At 42.0% G+C, this 22,475-nt stretch overlaps 1 protein-coding gene across 1 annotated transcript; it reads left to right on the forward strand.

The window, feature by feature from the left end:
- Nucleotides 1-63: 63 nt before the first annotated feature.
- Nucleotides 64-21,416, forward strand: LOC311100690 (hexokinase-1-like). The gene is made up of 18 exons (XM_084141645.1): nucleotides 64-336; nucleotides 5,922-6,084; nucleotides 9,787-9,935; nucleotides 11,753-11,872; nucleotides 11,988-12,083; nucleotides 12,208-12,307; nucleotides 13,194-13,377; nucleotides 13,525-13,680; nucleotides 13,818-14,051; nucleotides 14,952-15,256; nucleotides 15,710-15,858; nucleotides 17,607-17,726; nucleotides 18,036-18,131; nucleotides 18,451-18,550; nucleotides 18,980-19,163; nucleotides 19,289-19,444; nucleotides 19,552-19,785; nucleotides 20,084-21,416. Exons 1-18 carry the CDS (start codon nucleotides 274-276, stop codon nucleotides 20,232-20,234), a joined length of 2,760 nt encoding a protein of 919 aa, XP_083997771.1. The 5' UTR covers nucleotides 64-273; the 3' UTR covers nucleotides 20,235-21,416.
- Nucleotides 21,417-22,475: the final 1,059 nt, after the last annotated feature.

Here is a 22,475-nt window from a genome sequence, read left to right on the forward strand (position 1 = left end):
AGCACAGGCAGTAGGCAGGGCTTAAACCAGTACCCATCCCAGCACCCCTGCTGCCTGCATCTCATGCAAGCTAAACTTACTCCATATAGTCTGACTTCCTGGGCTCAGGGAGAGAGTGTTTGCGATAGTGCTAATCTGTGTGGGAGCCCCATACATGAGCGCTTTGTTTGAAACTGTGAGCTTTTTTTAAAACCTCCTCACCAGTGAGAGGGGACTATAGGGACTTCCCTTTTTTTAACTCTCCATTTCTCCTTCACTACATCGGTGGACAGGATGATAGCAGCACAGCTTCTGGCCTACTTCTTCACTGAGTTGAAGGATGACAAAGTCAAAAAGGTGAGTGCCCTGTAGGGACTGTGCTACAGCAAGCAGAGCCATTGCTACCTTCCTCCTAAAAATAGGACAGCTTTGAGGCACAGAGCTCAGGGCCATGTGACAAAAGGTGACACAATCTGAAGCCCTGGGCTTATGGAGTGCCCTGAAGCTGGTAGATTCTCTCTGACTAGAGTCAGGGTTACATTTCCCTATGTTGTGATAGCATGCAGCAGCATTGACAGTGCCGGTCAGGGCATCTTGTCTGTGCCACTGCAATGTCCTTGAAACCAGGATGTGGGCTGCCCTGAGCAGTGGGTTCTGGATTTTTCCATGTCTCTTGTGACTGAATGTTTAGGGTGTGGTAACTCTAACCCTGTGAGAGGTCAGGAGCATCTAAAGCTACCCACCTCTTGTGAGCAGAGAGTCAGGTTTCAACCGCCGAATGACATTGCGTCCACCCGCTTCCTGGAGGCCCTTGCTGTAATAATTTCACTCTGCATTGTTGAGAGAGAAAGGAATGCAAACATTGAGAATGTGCATGTTGAAACTGCCCAAGACCTCCTCTCTAGGCTGTTGTAGGACTACTGGCTAGGGTGTGTTAGTGGAAAATTCCTAAAGAGAAGCTAGCAAGTACATACTCTAGCTGAGAATCCTATATCCTTGTGGTAAATGTAATGTCACTAGATTAAAACCAGCAATTATTGGGAAGTATCAAACATCTTTAGATTTCTCTGGCACAGACAAATTACAGCGAGGTACAGGTTATTTATTCTCTGAAGGTTATTCGTGTGGATGTCTGAGATGTGCAGCAGCATGACTTGTAGTGCTAATGAAAGAAACATTCAGTTGCAAGTTGTTGGGCTCAACTAGTGTTTTGTAACAGGCCCAAACAGTGATCAAAATATGTATGTGCTTTTACTTGTTTGGTGAGCTGCAAGTACATTTTTTAGAGTTATTTTCTCCTCTAAATTTGCTGTGTTTGGTGATCAACTCAGTTCGACTCTAAAAAGGAATCTTAAAACATTCAGGTCTTGTACAATCCAATCTTCCTTAATTGTGCAATACCCTCTCTGAGTAGTATCCAGATTTTTTTATTAAATTTTTTACAATATGTGCAATACGATCAGGGATAAGGAATGTGACATAGGCAGCACATAGATTGTGTGGGTTTGTCGTCACTAATTTACGTGATTAATATGTCAGACAACTACGCCTACGTGGCCAGCAGCGAGGGACGTGCTAAAGGGCCACACTCCCGTTCTACATCTTTAGGAAACAGGAAACAATGTGATGACTGTAAAAAGTTACCAGTGATAACTAAGTTTACATATCCTCTCTCCTTTATTGCGATATGTGCTGTGGTAGTAAAAAAACATTGACATATCGAAATACTTTGTTTGGCATACTCCAAGGCCTTTAGCCAGTGGCTAGAGAAACACACCCATATTACGTCTGGTTATCAGGTTAAACAGTGTTCTGAACACAATACAATGAAGGTTCAACATGTGGCCACTTTCAGTTAATACAAAAGCATTCCTTACAGGGTTAGTTGTGTCTACAAAACTATTATGTGTCCTACGTGTAAATGTAACAAAGGACAAGTGAAGACACTACTTTTTGCACAATCAATATTTAAAAACAATAAATAACACTACATGTTTGTAAAAAGCGCATTACCAAATTTCATCAGCCTAATCTCAAGGCTGATGAAATGGGTAGAACAGGAAATATGTGTAATATCTAACCCCTGGAACAGGAAGCCCACACATTGTTCATAAATGACTGCTATTTACCTTGCCTTCAGAAAGTATTAATACCCCTTGACTTATTGTGTTTCAGCCTGTTTTGTAAATGAATTTAACCAAACACACAATACCCCATAATGACAAAGTTAAAACATGTTTTTATAAATTTTAAGCAAAGTTATTGAAAATGAAATACAGAAATATCTAATTTACATAAGTATTCACATCCCTGAGACAATACATGTTAGAATCACATTTGGCAGCGATTACAGCTGTGGGTCTTTCTGGGTAAGTCTCCAAGAGCTTTGCACACCTGGTAGTTAGAATGGCGCCGGAGGAGATGGCTGCCGTTTTACGGTCCCCTAACCAATTGTGCTATTATGTGTGTTTTTTCGCGTTATTTGTAATTTATTCTGTACATACAGTGAGGGAAAAAAGTATTTGATCCCCTGCTGATTTTGTACGTTTGCCCACTGACAAAGAAATTATCAGTCTATAATTTTAATGGTAGGTTTATTTGAACAGTGAGAGACAGAATAACAACAAAAAAATCCAGAAAAACGCATGTCAAACATTTTATAAATTGATTTGCATTTTAATGAGGGAAATAAGTATTTAACCCCCTCTCAATCACAAAGATTTCTGGCTCCCAGGTGTCTTTTATACAGGTAACGAGCTGAGATTAGGAGCACACTAGGCTACAAGACCATCGCCAAGCAGCTTGGTGAGAAGGTGACAACAGTTGGTGCGATTATTCGCAAATGGAAGAAACACAAAATAACTGTCAATCTCCCTCTGCCTGGGGCTCCATGCAAGATCTCACCTCGTGGAGTTGTAATGATCATGAGAACGGTGAGGAATCAGCCCAGAACTACACAGGAGGATCTTGTCAATGATCTCAATGCAGCTGGGACCATAGTCACCAAGAAAATAATTGGTAACACACTACGCCGTGAAGAACTGAAATCCTGCAGCGCCCGCAAGGTCCCCCTGCTCAAGAAAGCACATATACAGGCCCATCTGAAGTTTGCCAATGAACATCTGAATGATTCAGAGGAGAACTGGGTGAAAGTGTTGTGGTCAGATGAGACCAAAATCGAGCTCTTTGGCATCAACTCAACTCGCCGTGTTTGGAGGAGGAGGAATGCTGCCTATGACCCCAAGAACACCATCCCCACCATCAAACATGGAGGTGGAAACATTATGCTTTGGTGGTGTTTTTCTGCTAAGGGGACAGGACAACTTCACCGCATCAAAGGGACGATGGACGGGGCCATGTACCGTCAAATCTTGGGTGAGAACCTCCTTCCCTCAGCCACGGCATTGAAAATTGGTCGTGGATGGGTATTCCAGCATGACATTGACCCAAAACACACGGCCAAGGCAACAAAGGAGTGGCTCAAGAAGAAGCACATTAAGGTCCTGGAGTGGCCTAGCCAGTCTCCAGACCTTAATCCCATAGAAAATCTGTGGAGGGAGCTGAAGGTTCGAGTTGCAAAACATCAGCCTCAAAACCTTAATGACTTGGAGAAGATCTGCAAAGAGGAGTGGGACAAAATCCCTCCTGAGATGTGTGCAAACCTGGTGGCCAACTACAAGAAATGTCTGACCTCTGTGATTGCCAACAAGGGTTTTGCCACCAAGTACTAAGTCATGTTTTGCAGAGGGGTCAAATACTTATTTCCCTCATTAAAATGCAAATCAATTTATAACATTTTTGACATGCGTTATTCTGGATTTTTTTGTTGTTATTCTGTCTCTCACTGTTCAAATAAACCTACCATTAAAACTATAGACTGATCATGTCTTTGTCAGTGGGCAAACATACAGAATCAGCAGGGGATCAAATACTTTTTTCCCTGACTGTTTCTGCCACCGTCTCTTATGACCAAAAAGAGCTTCTGGATATCAGGACAGCGATTACTCACCTCGTAATGGACGAAGATTTTTTCTTCAACGAGTCGGACGCGATGGATATTCTACAGACACCCGACAAGGCCCAAATCCCCGTCATTCGCATGAGAAAGAGACGGAGATATCGTGGACGTAGGTCGGGGTGCCTTGTAAGGATCCGACGGAGAGTGAGTAATCTGCCTCTTCCATCAGTCCTATTAGCCAACGTAAAATGATTGGAAAACAAAATGGAAGACATACGATCAAGGATTTCCTGGCGGGATAAACACTACATCGGCAGGATAAAACGGCTGACTCCAGTAAGACAAGGGGTGGCGGTCTGTGTATATTTGTAAACAACAGCTGGTGCACAAAATCAAATAGTAAGGAAGTCTCTAGGTTTTGCTCGCCTGAGGTAGAGTATCTCATGATAAGCTTTAGACCACAATATTTACCAAGAGAGTTTTCTTCTATATTTTTCGTAACTGTCTATTTACCACCTCAAACCGATGCTGGCACTAAGACTGCACTCAATGAGCTGTATAAGGCCATAAGCAAACAGGAAAACATCCAGAGGCAGCGCTCCTAGTGGCCGGGGACTTTAATGCAGGGAAACTTAAATCCGTTCTACCTAATTTCTACCAGCATGTTAAATGTGCAACCAGAGGAAAAAAAACTCTAGACCACCTTTACTCCACACACAGAGATGCGTAGAAAGCTCTCCCTCGCCCTCCATTTGGCAAATCTGACCATAATTATATCCTCCTGATTCCTGCTTATAAGCAAAAACTAAAGCAGGAAGCACCAGTGACTCGGTTAATAAGGAAGTGGTCAGATGATGCAGATGCTAAGCTGCAGGACTGTTTTTCCTAGCACAGACTGGAATATGTTCCGGGATTCTTCCGATGGCATTGAGGAGTACACCACATCAGTCACTGGCTTCATCAATAAGTGCATTGATGACGTCATCCCCACAGTGACCGTACGTTCATACCCCAACCAGAAGCCATGGATTACAGGCAACATCTGCACTGAGCTAAAGGGTAGAGCTGCCGCTTTCAAGGAGTGGGACTCAAACCCAGACGCTTATAAGAAATCCCGCTATGCCCTCTGACAAACCATCAAACAGGCAGAGTCAATTCGGGACTAAGATTGAATCGTACTACACCGGCTGCTCGTTGTTGATCCATCTTAAATTGTATTCCTCATACTCAAAGGGATATTCAATGTCTGCTTTTTTTTTTTAACCCATCTACAAATAGGTGCCCTTCTTTGCGAGGCATTGGAAACCTCCCTGGTGTTTCTGGTTGAATCTGTGTCTGAAATTTAGGCTGTAACACAACAAAATGTGGAAAAAGTCAAGGGGTGTGAATACTTTCTGAAGGCACTGTATGGTGTGTGTTCATTATTTTTTATAACAATGCTGACTGTATGTAGTGTATGCCAATCATCGTGACTTGCTTTTAATGTTTCCTGCATTGGATTAAAGTTTATACAGTTAGTGCTAACCCAATCATTTTATATCTCACATAAATTCCTTTCAGTTTTATTCCTCTTATTACAGACTGGCACTGTGTAGCTCTTTACTGGAATGTCTCAAGGTAGCTCAGTAGAGCTCTGTCCTCAAATAAACTCCTGTTTTATTTCACTAGTGCTGCCTTCATTCACTTGGACAGAACGGCTCACTCTCCCAAGATTAAGGGTCAGAGGTGTGGCCTTCATGTCACTAGGCCCAGTATGTCAAAGGACAGCTGAATTACTAGTACTACTAGAATGTCATGTTTTGTAACTTTTGGTGTCGTTTGTGAGCCCATTGTGTTCCCTTTCAAGGAGAAAGCAGATAATATCATCTTAATTTTTTGAATGTTGATGTATAAATGGTGAATGGATTAAACTGGAGAAAACATTTCCCTCAAGAAGAAGGTGGTTGTGAATGATCAATGATGATGACGTGTTGATGTCTTTCAGATCGATAAGTACCTGTATGCCATGCGTTTCTCCGACGAGACGCTGGTGGACATCATGAAGCGCTTCAGGATGGAGCTGGGAAATGGGCTGGGCCAGGACACCAACCCCACAGCAACCGTCAAGATGCTGCCCACCTTCGTCAGGTCCATTCCTGACGGATCAGGTGAGCATGGATACTCAGATGAAGAAGAGTTGTGGGAAATGTATGCGTTTCTTTAATAGGGACAAGATGTAACATGTTAAAGTTACCAGTGTAGGATATTAATTTGATCACCCTGTTGTTTCAGGACATTTCCTGCATACCAGGAAATACAAACCTTGTATTCAAGGTTTTAAAAGGCTTCTAAAGTTTGTAATTTCCACTTTAAAATGTCAGAATTGATTTGACGTAATTTAGCCTCTGCCGATTATCCAACAACCGGATGTTCCGGTTTTCAGGGGAAATGGAAAAAGAACTTGTGACGCTACTTCAGCTTTTGGACGTTAACAAGGCAACACTCCATCTTAACTCCTCCAATTTTACTGGATTTACTGGACTCCTCCACATTTACTGGATTGGTTGAACAGTGCAGAGAGAACCTCCCCCGACAGTTTTTTCTTCTTCTCATCAAGACCAGTATGTAAGGGATCTATTTTCAGGCGTTTCTGTTACGTCTGCTACGTTAGGTTAGCCCTAACAACAAAATGTATAAACCCCTACAAAAATGTCCATTAATTATAATCCACACAATAATTCACATTTCCTGTTGCTGCAGGATTATTTTCCAGCTGTTAGAAACGTCTAAAATGAAGATCGTACATCTGTACACATCTAGGTGGGATGAAGAAACCTGGGGTGTAATCATTAGCCTTAGATGCTAAAACAAGAGTTTCTATTGGACAAATTCAAGTAAGTCCCTCCCCATTTTGTTCCATTTGCGTTCGTTTGAGAAACGCTTTGCAACAGAATTGGCAGAATGATTACACCCCAGTTAGTTACAGTCACAATAGAAATGAGAGGATCTGATTTCCTGAGTCAGACCTACATTTAATTTTACCAATATTAAAGGACACAATCTCATAAATCTCACCTCATCAATTTTCCTATGATATTTCAGGGCAGGTCAATATGAGTTGGCAGAACATTTAATCTGCCAACTTTCAAATCAAACCCTTTTAATGAAAAAGGTTATCTGAGGTCCCTGATACAGTACCCTGAAATAATGTTTGATTCATGAAAAATTGCATCTTATTGTGTCCAACACTTATAAACGTTGCTAGAATGTGGGAACAACTGGTGTGTCAATCTAAAGTAGCAGAAGATTGGTACATTTTTCGATCAACTAACTTGAAAAATGTGTTTCAAATTGATAAATGAAGCATCCAGTGGGTTCATTAATGCATTCATTCAATGTTGAATGAACTGTTGTCGTCTGATTAGCTGTAAGCCTACTGCAGCGCCAAGCTTGCCATGTAATCATGGTAGAATCTGCCTTTGCTGCAGTGTGTAAGCATTCTATGTTCAAGCCCTCCAGCACCCTATCAAAAGCCTGTGATTACATCATAGATTACACATAATCCCACCTCCAGATTTTCACAGGCAGTCAGTGTCTGATTGTACCGTCTGTACTCGGTAGAAGGCTGAGTTGTGTGTGTGACCGGCGGGTTTGGAACCCGGGTCTCCTGTGTGCCACAATACCGTGGTAACACTTTGAGGAAATGCCTATAGCATTAGCTTGGGGATCTACGTGTGAGCATGGTCAACATTATCAACTATATGTGTTATGTGTTATCAACTATATGGAATATGACTATCAGCCACTGCAACACCAAAATGTTTCCCACGGTCAGTGACATGGAACTGTATCCTGATCATCTTTTAGCTCCACAAGCATCGCTATGAATGTCTTGATTCCTGTTTAACAACACAGTAATAACTTCTTGAAATTAATACATAGTACACTATGAAGATGGTTGAGGACCCTGGCATTCCTTCAGTTATTTATTCCATAAGGAATTGTTGAAGGGAGTGGAGAATTAGATTTAAAACAATGATTTTCACTAGGCTATCTATATACTTTTATGTGATTTTCAGCCTCTTCATTTGTAAGTAATGCGATACTAATAAAGATGAACATTGTAAATACAGGATAGTTTAGTGGCTCCTTTAAGACTCCTACTGTTTCTGTGGCAAGTATCATCCAGGCCGCTGAATTCTGCTCTCATTCACATGTTAAAACGTGTTAATTTATTAACAAGGAAGCAGTGAAGGAAGTCTAATGGGTTTGACTACCTCTTGACCTAGCCTACTGTTGCAACGCTACACTGACTGAAGTTAGTGCAACTGTGTAGTGCAGGACTGCCCAACCCTGTTCCTGGAGAGCTACCATCCTGTAAGTTTTTGTTCCAACCCTAATCTAGTACACCTGATTCTAGAATTAGCAGGTTGATAAAATGAATCAGGTTAGTTACACCTGGGGTGGGAGCGAAAACCTACAGGAGGGTAGCTCTCCAGGAACAGAGTTGGGCAACCCTGGTGTAGTGCAATCATCGGTGAAGCTTTCTCACTTTCTCCCATCAGAAGACCAATTTGGCAGAGTGTGAATACTAGCCGATAGCCAACCTAGCAATGATTTGTTGTTGTCAGGCGACAGCAGTAGGGTGGATTAGGTTGTTAATCTGTCTGCACTCAGTGTTTTAGGATTGGATGTAAAAAATAAATAATGCATTTCCTATCAAACAATCACTTTGAAGTAAATCAAAAAGTTACATGAACCAGAGTGGCGCAGTGGTCTAAGGCACTGCATCGCAGTGCAAACTGTGCCACTAGAGATCCTGGTTCGAATCCAGGCTCTGTCGCAGCCGGCCGCGACCGGGAGACCCATGGGGCGGCGCACAATTGGCCCAGCGTCGTCCAGGGTAGGGGAGGGAATGGCCGGCAGGGATGTAGCTCAGTTGATAGAGCATGGCGTTTGCAACGCCAGGGTTGTGGGTTCGATTCCCACGGGGGGCCAGTATAAAAAAATAATATATGTATTCACTAACTGTAAGTCGCTCTGGATAAGAGCGTCTGCTAAATGACAAATGTAAATGTAAATGTAACCACACTGTCAGTGTATTAGCTTGTGGATGGAGTAAGAGATCAGATATGCAGTAGACCTCTACGGTTCAAATGTTGCATTTCCTCTAGTTTTCAAAGGAATGTTGCATAGTTCCGTTGGTTTTCAAAGGAGAAGTTGTCATGCCCATAAAGGACTACTGCTTTAATTGCAACATGTTCTCAAGACAGTGTCAAACTGTCTTTAATTCCCGGTAGAGTGGATTTTTGGCAAGAGTTGCCAGGAGCTTTTGCCAAAATGATATAGTGTTGCATGGCAATGCCAAGGATAGTCAGCCCAGGCATGGGCAACACAAGGAGTTCAGTCTCTGTGGAATCTGACTGTAGAACTATAACCCACATACCTCTATCAGGACTATGTGCCCCCTTCAGTTCCAGTGGGCATCATGCCTCTGCTTCCAGTGGCTCATATGTTCTTGCTGTGACAACATTAGATTAGATTATATCAACTTTATTATCCCACCAGGGGAAAATGTATTTGGTCATGTTCTTAAAAAGACACATACAGGTGTAGGATCTTAATTTAAACACCCTGTTGCAGGAGAACTTTCCTGCAATGCATCAACCCCTACAAAAATGTATATTCATTATGATCCACACAATAATTCACATTTCCTGTTGCTGGAGGATTATTTTCCTGCTGTAGAAAACTGGTTCAAATTAAGATCCTACATCTGTACATGAAAGAACACAGAATAATAATCCACAATAAAATGCATTTGAAGGTGCGATGAAGGAACACATCCATATTGTTTTTGCTTGTTACAGAGAAGGGGGACTTCATTGCTCTGGATCTGGGAGGCTCGGCCTTCCGCATCCTGCGAGTGAAGGTGTCCCATGAGAAGAAGCAGACGGTTCAGATGGAGAGCCAGGTCTATGACACTCCTGAGGACATCATCCATGGCAGCGGCACTCAGGTACGGGGTACCTTTCAAACTCATACCATATGTACATGTCTAAGGGCCCGATTCAGACTTGAGATAAGTAGACTTAAAGCTGCAATATGTAACTTTTTGGGCGACCCGATCAAATTCACATAGAAATATGTTATAGATATGTTATTCACATTGAAAGCAAGTCTAAGCAGCTGTAGATCTGTTCTATGTGTGCTATTTCTATGCTTAGTTCTTAAGTTTTGTTTTTGCATCTTTTACTTTCGGTTTTGTATACCAGCTTCAAACAGCTGAAAATACAATATGTTTGGTTATTGAAAATATATTTCACGGCAGTTTAGATGGTACAATGATTCTCTACGCTATTCATTGCTTGTTTTGACACATAAACTGAAATTAGGCTAACTATAAAAATTTTAGTAACCAGGAAATGGCAGAGTGATTTCTGCATATTGCATCTTTAATTAACATGGACTTAAGTAAATTATTTCCTGATTTGGCCTCGTTTTAGATTTGGTTCATTAAGAAATGCTAGCGGCTATGACTGAATTCAAACATCAGTTGGTTTCGGTGGTGTGGTTTGATGTCGTTGTCTCTTGTGTGTGTTCGCAGGTGGGAAGAGTAAGCCAAATTATTTTGCCAATTAGCTTCAGCCGGCGTTGTGCGACCGTGGCAAAATTAGTTTGACTTTGGATAGCCTATCCCTGGGGATAGTTAGGGACCGTCAATAAATTACACAATGTAAATGGGAAAATCATTTCATGTTGCACACCGTCTAGTTGTCTCATTAAATGCTTTCAATATTTGTATATGAATTTCTACAATTTATAGTTGGTTTGAGGTTTTTAAGTAATTGACATTTGGAGCTATTGACATTTTAAAATATTGTCCCATGTACATTGTGTAATTTACTGATTGTCCCTAACCAGCCCCATAGGGATATTGAATGTCAAACCAAATTGAACATGGGCATTACAAAACGATTACTTGGGTGCTACCAGCTGTGGGCATGTGGGCAGGATTAAAATAAACAAGAAGGTGTTATGGGTTCGCACTCAAAAAGATGTCGCATGAAGCATAAAGTGTTTCTTTGTGACTCATTTGTATACAAGTAGACCAGAAAAGCCACATCCCTGATTGGCAGATGAGTGGCAACCATGATTAGAAGCACCCGCTGCTCATCTGTTGTTCTTTACTAATGCTGCTTGGAATTAAAAGACAATTGTACCTACCCACTGAAGAAGGCTGTAAAGCTGAAACGTCTGTGTAAGCTATCCCTGATGCAGTGAAAATTATTAACATTGAATAATGAAGTAATGCAACATCTTTTTGGGTGCGAACCCATTACAGATTTTTGTTCGTCTGAATCTGCGGGTTTTACACACCAGCCAAGCTTCTGGGAGAGCGTGATGGTTCTCTTTTGATCAGGATTAAAATAAACCCAACCCACAGAAAACTGTTACGGTACCCTTCATGCCGTGACCTACAATTTTTTCCTATCATCTCGCAAATCTCCTTTTTGGACGAGACTGACTTTATGACCAACATTATTCTATTTACACTTTGTAGTCAATTTTGACACTAGAGTAAATTATTCTGATTCATATCGATTACACATAGGACGTTTTCAAAACGAGATGTTGCTTTTTAGGGGCAGTTGCTCTTTAAGTCTTTTTTTATTTTTTTCTTAAGTCTGTGTCAAGTCAACTTATCTCAAGTCTGAATAGGGCCCTAAAAGCCTAGTGGCAAGGGAAACAAAGTGTGCATTGCAGTCTCTCCTTGTCCATAGATTGCTGTCGAGATAACTATCCCTAACTTAATTATTTTCCTTTCTCTTGCAGTTGTTTGACCATGTTGCAGAGTGCCTGGGTGACTTCATGGAGAAGCAGAATATCAAGGACAAGAAGCTTCCAGTCGGCTTCACCTTCTCATTCCCCTGTGCACAAACCAAACTGAATGAGGTGAGAGAATGAACAAGCCAATAGTACTGTACACCTGTGAGAGTATCAGCTTCAGTTTCGAAGACAGTTCATATATTGTAGCTCAATCATCTAACTGCCTGTTTGTCTGTCGCAGAGTTATTTGCTCACTTGGACTAAACGCTTTAAAGCCAGTGGAGTTGAGGGGATGGACGTTGTGGCACTTCTGAACAAGGCCATCACAAAGCGTGGGGTATGTTTGATGTTTTTAAGCATGATTGCCTGATGCAATGACAATGAAGTTCAGTCATAAGCAATGAATAGAAAGACATCTGTTGCACCAAGGTTGTATAATTGTAACCCTGTGCTTTTTTCAGGACTATGACGCAGACATCATGGCAGTGGTCAACGACACGGTTGGAACCATGATGACCTGTGGCTTTGATGACCAGCGGTGTGAAGTCGGGGTCATCATAGGTATCCACTTACCTCCCAACAGACCATTCTTTTTTTTTTTATTCAGACATTTTTTATAATTTTTTCATTCGAACAGATACAATGCTGTTGGATTTCAATGTTTCTCTGCTTATCACCTTTTTGCCCCATTTTTTGTTCAAGCCGGGTTGAAGCTCATTGGGTACGCGCTCAAATCAAATCAAATGTTTGTCAAATTAGCCAAATAGACTTTACCGTGAAACGCTTGCTTACGAGCCCCTCCCAACGATGCAGAGTAAAAAAAAAAAGTCATAATAAAAATAGAGTAACACAAGGAATAAAATATAACGCACAAGAATGGACCTCCATGTATATACAGAGCTATATACAGGAAGTAGTACTCTCGCTACTAACGTGTTGTCTCTTGGTGTTTCCTCATTCTCCTTCGTTTCTGGATGTACTACAGTATTTTAAAACATGCAGTTGTAAATTAAAACACCAGCCAACACTGTTCATAGGGAATCGATGTGGTGGCCCTTGTTAATGACACAGTGGGAACCATGATGACCTGTGGCTATGACGACCAGCATTGTGAAGTGGGGGTCGTCATAGGTCAGCCTGGCATTCATTCGCACCCTTCATTCAGAATGGTTGTTTCATTGTCAGTATTATGAGTCTTTACCTCTAGCTACCCAACAGTTTTTCAATGTAATTCAATTCAAAGGGCTTTATTGGCATGGGAAACATATGGAATAGACAACAAACACAAGGGAAATAAACAATCAGTAAACATTACACTCACAAAAGTTTTAAAGGAGTATAGACATTTCAAATGTTATATTATTGGCAATGTACAGTGTTGTAACGATGTGCAAATAGTTAAAGAAGGCAGAATCTTCCTCACCATTGCTTCTGTACGTCATCTCAGGCACAGGTACTAATGCTTGTTACATGGAGGAGCTGAGGCACATTGACCTGGTGGAGGGAGACGAGGGCAGGATGTGCATCAACACAGAGTGGGGAGCCTTCGGGGACAATGGGATGCTGGAGGACATTCGCACAGAGTTTGACAGAGAGATTGACCGGGGATCTCTGAACCCAGGGAAACAGCTGTATGTCTCCTAGTATTATTAGACTATAAAGTAGACCTTACCGAGTGACTATGAAAGGATCAGTCAAGTGTATTGATAGAAGATGTTATCTTAAGTGTTACCTTTTCCCTTAGTGTTTAGAAATGTATTGTATATTTTTCTCTCCAGGTTTGAGAAGATGGTCAGTGGGATGTACATGGGCGAACTTGTGCGACTCATCCTGGTCAAGATGGCCAAAGAAGAATTTTTGTTCGAGGGTCGAATAACCCCTGAACTTCTTACCAAAGGGACATTTGATACCAAACATGTTTCTGCCATTGAAAAGTAGGTGTCAATCAGTTTTATTTTCCTTCGGTGTCGACTTGTGTCATATTTCAAGACTTCACACTACCACTGTACACCTTTGTAATGTTATTTACCACCACTGAGCTCATCCCTTCTCCGTACCTGTCATTGTCCAGGAGTAAAGAAGGCCTCACCAAAGCCAAGGAGATCCTGGGTCGCCTGGGTGTGGAACCATCTGCAGATGACTGCATCGCTGTGCAGCACGTATGCACCATAGTCTCCCACAGATCAGCCAACCTCATCGCTGCCACTCTGGGCGGCATCCTCTCCAGGCTAAAGGACAACAAAGGGAATCCTCGTCTTCGCACTACTGTGGGCATCGACGGCTCTCTCTACAAGATGCACCCGCAGTGAGTAGCCTATACCACTAGAGGGCCCCCTGGATACAGTGATTAGCCTATAACACTAGAGGGCCCTGTGGATAGAGGGATTAGCCTATGCCAGTAGTGGGCCCCCTGGAGACAGTGATTAGCCTATACCACTAGAGGCCCCCCTGGAGACAGTGATTAGCCTATGCCAGTAGTGGGCCCCCTGGAGACAGTGATTAGCCTATACCACTAGAGGCCCCCCTGGAGACAGTGATTAGCCTATACCACTAGAGGGCCCCCTGGAGACAGTGATTAGTCTATACCACTAGAGGCCCCCCTGGAGACAGTGATTAGCCTATACCAGTAGTGGGCCCCCTGGAGACAGTGATTAGTCTATACCACTAGAGGCCCCCCTGGAGACAGTGATTAGCCTATGCCAGTAGTGGGCCCCCTGGAGACAGTGATTAGCCTATACCACTAGAGGGCTCCCTGGAGACAGTGATTAGCCTATGCCAGTAGTGGGCCCCCTGGAGACAGTGATTAGCCTATACCACTAGAGGGCTCCCTGGAGACAGTGATTAGCCTATACCACTAGTGGGCCCCCTGGAGACAGTGATTAGTCTATACCACTAGTGGGCCCCCTGGAGACAGTGATTAGCCTATACCACTAGTGGGCCCCCTGGAGACAGTGATTAGCCTATACCACTAGAGGGTCTCCTGGGTACAAGGCATACTGTACCTAGCTCTTATCGTGCATCTTAATTGTGTATCTTGATTTGAAGCAATGCGATTCTGTCAAATGGCTTAGGGATATACTATAATGGACTTTGAAAAAGAGACACTGATACAGATATCAACGTTATATTTGACTAGGACCAAGAGCCTGAGTTGTGTTGAGTTACATGTTGGTCTGACTGAGAATCTCCCTGCCCATCTCCTCAGATATGCCCGGCGTCTCCACAAAACCGTCCGCCGCCTAGTTCCCGAGTCAGACGTCCGCTTCCTGCTCTCAGAGAGTGGGAGCTCCAAGGGCGCTGCCATGGTGACCGCCGTGGCCTACCGGCTGGCTGACCAGCGTCGTCAGATCACAGAGACCATGGCTGAGTTCAGACTGACCAATGACCAGCTGCTGGAGGTAAAGAAGAGGATGAGGACGGAGATCCAGAACGGCCTGGGGAAAAAGACCCATGACAGCGCCACCGTCAAGATGTGGCCCACATATGTACGAAGCACACCGGATGGATCAGGTAAGACATTTTACACTTCCTCTGATCCTCCTGCTGTATAAAACCACATCAATAGGTTGAAAGATCCTTAATGCTTAGCCACACTGCTGTATAATCCTGGCCACTTTCCATGTAAGCACATGACATTGTGTATTTTATTGGCTTAGCACCTCTTGCAATGCCCTGATTTAAGGTCAAAGAGTTTCTAAGCCTAGCACAATTACTGCACAGCACTCCCACACCTTCATGTAAGTCAGAACATCCAATGTTAATGAGATATTCAACTCTGATAACACACTACTTGTCTGAGCCCTAATTTCAAATGGCTATGACAGTGGCAACACTTTACTTAAAGAGAAAAAGTACAATGCATTGTAAGACTTGTCATAAGCTTTTATGAACCCTTTATATTCACTTATGTTTTCTAATCACCTCATAATGATAAAGATAGTATTGTTATGTTGTGTTTTGCAGAAAATGGGGATTTCTTGGCTTTGGATTTAGGAGGGACAAACTTTAGAGTGCTGTTGGTGAAGATCCGTAGTGGCAAGCGGCGGACAGTAGAAATGCATAACAAAATATATGCCATTCCTATGGAGGTGATGCAGGGGACTGGCGAGGAGGTGAGTTAGTTTGGGAGTTTCATCGGAGTACGGACATACAGTACCAGTCAACAGTTTGGACACACCTACTCATTCAAGGGTTTTTCTTTATTTTTACTATTTTTTACATTGTAGAATAATAGTGAAGACATCAAAACTATGAAATAACACATATGGAATCATGTAGTAACCAAAAAAGTGTTAAACAAATCTACATCTATTTTATATTTGAGATTCTTCAAATAGCCACCCTTTGCCTTGATGACAGCTTTGCACACTCTTGGCATTCTCTTAACCAGCTTCACCTGGAATGCTTTCCCAAAGGTCTTGAAGGAGTTCCCACATATGCTGAGCACTTGTTGGCTGCTTTTCCTTCACTCTGCCGTCCGACTCATCCCAAACCATCTCAATTGGGTTGAGGTCGGGGAATTGTGGAGGCCAGGTCATCTGATGCAGCACTCCATCACTCTCCTTCTTGGTAAAATAGCCCTTACACAGCCTGGAGGTGTGTTGGGTCATTGTCCTGTTGAAAAACAAATGATAGTCCCACTAAGCCCAAACCAGATGGGATGGCGTATCGCTGCAGAATGCTGTGGTAGCCATGCTGGTTAAGTGTGCCTTGAATTCTAAATAAATCACAGTCACCAGCAAAGCATCCCCACACCATAACACCTCCTCCTCCATGCTTTACGGTGGGAACTACACATGCAGAGATCATCTGTTCACGCACACTGCGTCTCACAAAGACACAGCGGTTGGAACCATAAATCTCAAATTTGGACTCCAGACCAAAGGACAAATTTCCACCTGTCTAATGTCCATTGCTTGTGTTTCTTGGCCCAAGCAAGTCTCTTCTTCTTATTGGTGTCGTTTAGTAGTGGTTTCTTTGCAGCAATTCGACCATGAAGGCCTGATTCACACAGTCCCCTCTGAACAGTTAATGTTGAGATGTGTCTGTGACTTGAACTCTGTGAAGCATTTATTTGGGCTGCAATTTCTGAGGTGCAGTTAACTCTAATGAACTTATCCTCTGCAGCAGAGGTAAGTCTGGGTCTTCCATTCCTGTGGCGGTCCTCATGAGAGCCAGTTTCATCATAGTGCTTGATGGTTTTTGCGACTGCTCTTGAAGAAACTTTCAAAGTTCTTGAAATGTTCCGTATTGACTGACCTTCATGTCTTAAAGTAATGATGGACTGTCGTTTCTCTTTGCTTATTTGAGCTGTTCTTGCCATAATATGGACTTGGTCTTTTACCAAATAGGGCTATCTTCTGTGTACCTATCTACCTTGTCACAACACAACTGATTGGATCAAACGCATTAAGAAGGAAAGAAATTCCACAAATTAACTTTTAAGAAGGCACACCTGTTAATTGAAATGCATTCCAGGTGACTACCTCATGAAGCTGGTTGAGAGAATGCCAAGAGTGTTCAAAGCTGTCATCAAGGCAAAGGGTGGCTATTTGAAGAATCTCATAGTTTTGATGTCTTCACTATTATTCTACAATGTAAAAAAAAAAATGTATAAAGAAAAACCCTTGAATGAGTAGTTGTGTCAACCTTTAACTGGTAGTGTATATATCATTCTGTACCAAAACAATAAACATTTTCTCACATATTTTAAAAGGTAAACGCAATAGCTCCTATTTTATCTCCATAGAAACAACAGAACACACATTAAGCACATTCTAACAGCCAACCTTTGTGACCTGTGTAACTTAAGCAAATGTACTTGTGCTTGTTGAAACATACCCTCCATTTCCCCCTCCAGCTGTTCGACCACATTGTCCAGTGCATATCTGACTTCCTGGACTACATGGGCATGAAGAATACTCGCCTGCCTCTGGGCTTCACCTTCTCGTTCCCGTGCAGACAGACCAGCCTGGATGCGGTGAGCTGACTGCTTCCTTTACAGCAAGGTTTCTTAAACTATGGGTCGGTGAGGAGTAAAGTAATCAGCCATTTATCAGCTTTTTACATCTCAGACACATTGTTCACAAAATACCGCCACGAAACTAAATTTGATGCCAATTTTCTTCATTTTAGGCTCAAAAGAAGTGCATTGTCCGTCCTGTTTTATAAATATAGTGGCTATATCTTTATTTCTCGAGTGTCAAACAAACCTCTAAATCTTGACACAATTTGTTGTGTAGTACACATGTGTACGTCACTAATAGAAGATATTTCTGTCTTTGTTCAGGGCATCCTGGTCACCTGGACTAAAGGCTTCAAGGCGACTGACTGTGAAGGGGAGGATGTTGTGGGGCTTCTCAGAGAGGGGATTAAAAGGAGAGAGGTAAGTGGAGAGATGGCATGATGCTAGAACCTGAGCACAGACCTGAGCAGGAGCAGGAAAATATATTGGCCCTAGAATGCTGTAAGTGGCTATTCTTTGGGTATACAATATATAGAAGATGAAATCTTATGGGCATCTATTGACAACCAAAAGTCGCTGGAGGCTGCTCTTTTTGTTAGTTTTTACCATGATATAGAAGGTTGTGATCCAATATTTGTCAGTGGTATTTCTATAAAAATTCAGTTCACTCCTCATTTCCCCATTGCATATGTGTCCCAAAGACATCCTGTACATGTGTTTCTATCTGTGGTTTCTCCAGGAGTTTGACTTGGACGTGGTGGCAGTAGTGAATGACACAGTGGGGACCATGATGACATGTGCATATGAAGAAGCCACCTGTGAGGTCGGCCTGATTGCAGGTTGGTCGTCCTTGTATTCTGTCACCTCCATAACGCTGACTCGAAACGTTATGATTTCTGCCTAATGATAGAGCATGGGCAGGAAATAGACACCCGCACACTGTTGAAGGTTCCTGTGTCTTCCTAAAGTATAGTGGAAAACTCCACAGTGTGCAGGTGCATCTTTTTGTTTTCTATGATGTACATTTTGTTTCCTGCACCTGGCAAAGTGCTGTACTTTTCAACTAATTATAGACCATGGCAATATAGATTTGAGTGACGGAGAGGACAAGTGAAAGTAGGAATTATCAGAATAACAGCTGATTGCGAGAGTAACAATCTCCCCATATCTAGACAACTACAGAACATGAATATGATTATTAATATTATTATTGTGTTTGATACCTGTCAAAGGTATGATTGTTGAACATGTATGGTTTGTGGTTTCAGGAACTGGCAGCAATGCCTGTTACATGGAGGAGATGAGGAACATTGAGACGGTTGAGGGAGATGTGGGGAGGATGTGTGTCAACATGGAGTGGGGCGCCTTCGGGGACAACGGCTGTCTGGATGATATCAGGACAGAATATGACAGAGCTGTGGATGACTTCTCACTCAACCCTGGCAAGCAGAGGTAACTGGGCTGCTCTCTCTCCCAATCAAAATGACTTCCCTTCAGCTAACTTTTGTTGATATTGAATAGTCTTGTTATTAGAGATCTAGAAATACCAACATTTTTGTGTTTATTTTTCATCTCAGGTATGAGAAGATGTGCAGCGGCATGTATCTAGGGGAGATTGTGCGAAACATCCTGATCGATTTGACGAAGCGTGGCTTTCTCTTCAGAGGGCAAATATCAGAGACACTAAAGACCAGAGGCATTTTCGAAACTAAGTTCCTCTCCCAGATTGAAAGGTTGGCAGCCATGTTGAATCTGCGATTGAAATGATAACTGATTGTGTCATCATAACTACCTTTTGTTGTGCAATGGCCTCAACAAAATGTCCTCATGTTCCCCCCAGTGACCGCTTGGCGCTACTGCAGGTGAGGTCCATTCTGCTGCATCTGGGTCTGGACAGTACATGTGATGACAGTATCATCGTCAAGGAGGTGTGTGGTACAGTGTCTCACCGGGCAGCCCAGCTCTGTGGAGCCGGAATGGCCGCCGTCGTTGACAAAATCAGAGAGAACCGTGGGCTGGACCAAATGGACATCACCGTGGGGGTAGACGGAACGCTCTACAAGCTTCATCCACAGTGAGTAATAATGCAATAATTGCAGTTGGTTGAAATAACATGTATCACAGTCATTGACTGAGGTATTCAAGTTGACAATTATATTATGGTGAATGTTGAGTATTGGCCAGCAATTTTTGTGTAGTTTATTGCAGTTATAAAATAAAAAAATGTATAGCACATATTGGTTCTATTCTCTTTGATCAAGTCCTACATCGTCATTGATTTGGCTTCATTGATTTACCATCAGTGTAACAATAGCATGAACAAAGTCATGTATGTTAAGCGAGACCATCCATGTCTTTTTATTTTTTCACAGCTTCTCTGGGGTCATGCACCAGACAGTGAAAGATTTGGCCCCTAAGTGCAACGTCAACTTCCTTCTCTCTGAGGACGGGAGCGGCAAGGGAGCAGCCCTCATCACCGCCGTGGGCTGTCGCATGCGTGAGCAAGAGCAGCAGAAGAGCTGAGTCTGTTTGGCCTCTTCCTCTCCTCGTCCTCTTCTCCTTATAGCAGCATACCTCTCTAACGATGACGCTGCTACAGTATCCGCCGCTCTGCTCCAGACACAACCCCGTTGTTCCCCCGTGGTGGGTAGATCTCAGGGGCACCGATGACGGAACATTACGTGCTTCCAAACCATTTCACTCCTACACCTGCTATTACCAGCCTTTTGCGCTTTCTGTTGATCTGTATGAAAATAACTGGGCTCTTTGTTTGATTGAATCTTCTTTGTGATGTTAGAACACCGGTGTAGGTATTTGGGGCTTTGTATAGCAGAGAAGAAAGGGAATCTTTATGCTTTGAATGTCTTATACCTTGCCCAGGTATATAAATGTTATTTATTTTATTGGGTGGATGTTTTGACATAATGAGTGTTAGGGGGATAATCATTGTAAGGTTAGAGATCTCTATTGCAAAAATTGAGTTTTATTTTTAACATGGCATTGGCAAATACATGGTAAGTATTTCCCAAATGTCAACTTTTTTTTTGCTTGATAGAATATCTAGGGTTGTCATGAATGCACCATTTGTTCCTCGACATTTGAGCATATTTTCATTGCTCAAGGGCAGGCTGCTCACAAGCTTGTTCAAAAGTCAATACAGCCACCCTGTAGGATGCTTCCTTAATGCATTGCTTTGGCAGTCTTTTTAAAACCTCTCAGGTTTAGTCATTTTAAATGTATAAAAATGTTTTTAAGTAAATGTAGAAATCATGCTTTTTGCCTGACCACTCCTGCTGAAAACCATAGCTCTAAAGCAACTGTATCAATAAAAGTGTATTTTGTGAACAAGATGACTTGAATTCCAACAGTGCACAATGTAAAAAAAAATTATGCTTATAACAGAATAAAGGGAACAAGATAGGAGTATACGTTTGCATACTGCAGTTGAATGTTTGAGTCTTACTGTACGAAAATAATAGCTCTGAGAACATGATAAATGCATGCCTTATTTGGTGTCAGATGTCTAGAATACATTTATTTTGTACAATTATAGAGATGCACTAAAGCTGGTCCAAATGATGCAATGGGATTAAATGAAACTTTATTTTGATGTGCTACCGAACATGAAGCTTTTACTTATCTTTGAAGATCTATGGTAATTATCATGGCACTACTTTTTTCAATAAAGGTCAACTTCCATTCTGAGCTTTTGTTCATGAAATGTTCCAGTGATGTTATAGTTAGCACATTGATAATGGAATAGAGACAGTTAAGCTCATGCACAAGGATGCTATGTTAGCAACCATGTTTTTGTTATTTTGTGAAATCATTTCACCTACAATATGTCTGTAGTCATGTAAAGCTACATATATTTTTCAGTTATGGTTACCTTAAAATAGCATTCTGTACATGAGCAAGATGTTTTATGGAGAAATAACTTAACAGGAACTTACACTCATGGAAAGTTATCGGACCTAAGTTGTCTGTTATCAACATAGCTGTAATTCATTTCTAAAGTAGCCAGCACCAGCACATTACAGTAATGCACAGCGTAACATTTTACAATACCTTCAATTTCGCAATTCCTCAGTGGAGTGACTTTTCTATGCTACATTACACTATACCAATATCAACTGTACAAAACATGACCTACATCATGTGACATAAGTAGTAAAACATGTAGTGGGATATAACTGACCGTTTCCTTTTTGAGCACATCACAAGACACAACATGAAATAAAAGTACTCTCCATGGTACAAAACAAAAATTAAATGCACACTGTGATATTCAACAAAGGCAATAGTTACCACATATCACATTATCCTTTTTAAATTCACATGCTTTGTGATTGGCTGTTTTCATGTAAACGATTATTGATGTTTTTTCTCTGACTTCAGAGAGCCATTGAATACTCCCCAAGACTATTTCAATTGTACCACCTTGCGCTGACAAACATTTGTTGAAAAGCTTATTTTCATTATTTTACATCATAGCTACAAACATAGGTTCTGTGAAACTACAGCTCTGTCTGTCTGCTATGTGTTACTTGTCCTCTGTTACTCTGTCTGTCTGTCTGCTATGTGTTACTTGTCCTATGTTGCTCTGTCTGTCTGTCTGTCTGCTATGTGTTACTTGTCCTATGTTGCTCTGTCTGTCTGTCTGCTATGTGTTACTTGTCCTCTGTTGCTCTGTCTGTCTGCTATGTGTTACTTGTCCTCTGTTACTCTGTCTGTCTGTCTGCTATGTGTTACTTGTCCTATGTT

This window comes from Coregonus lavaretus (assembly GCF_964263955.1).
Source record: "Coregonus lavaretus genome assembly, chromosome: 25".
Lineage (NCBI taxonomy): Eukaryota > Metazoa > Chordata > Actinopteri > Salmoniformes > Salmonidae > Coregonus > Coregonus lavaretus.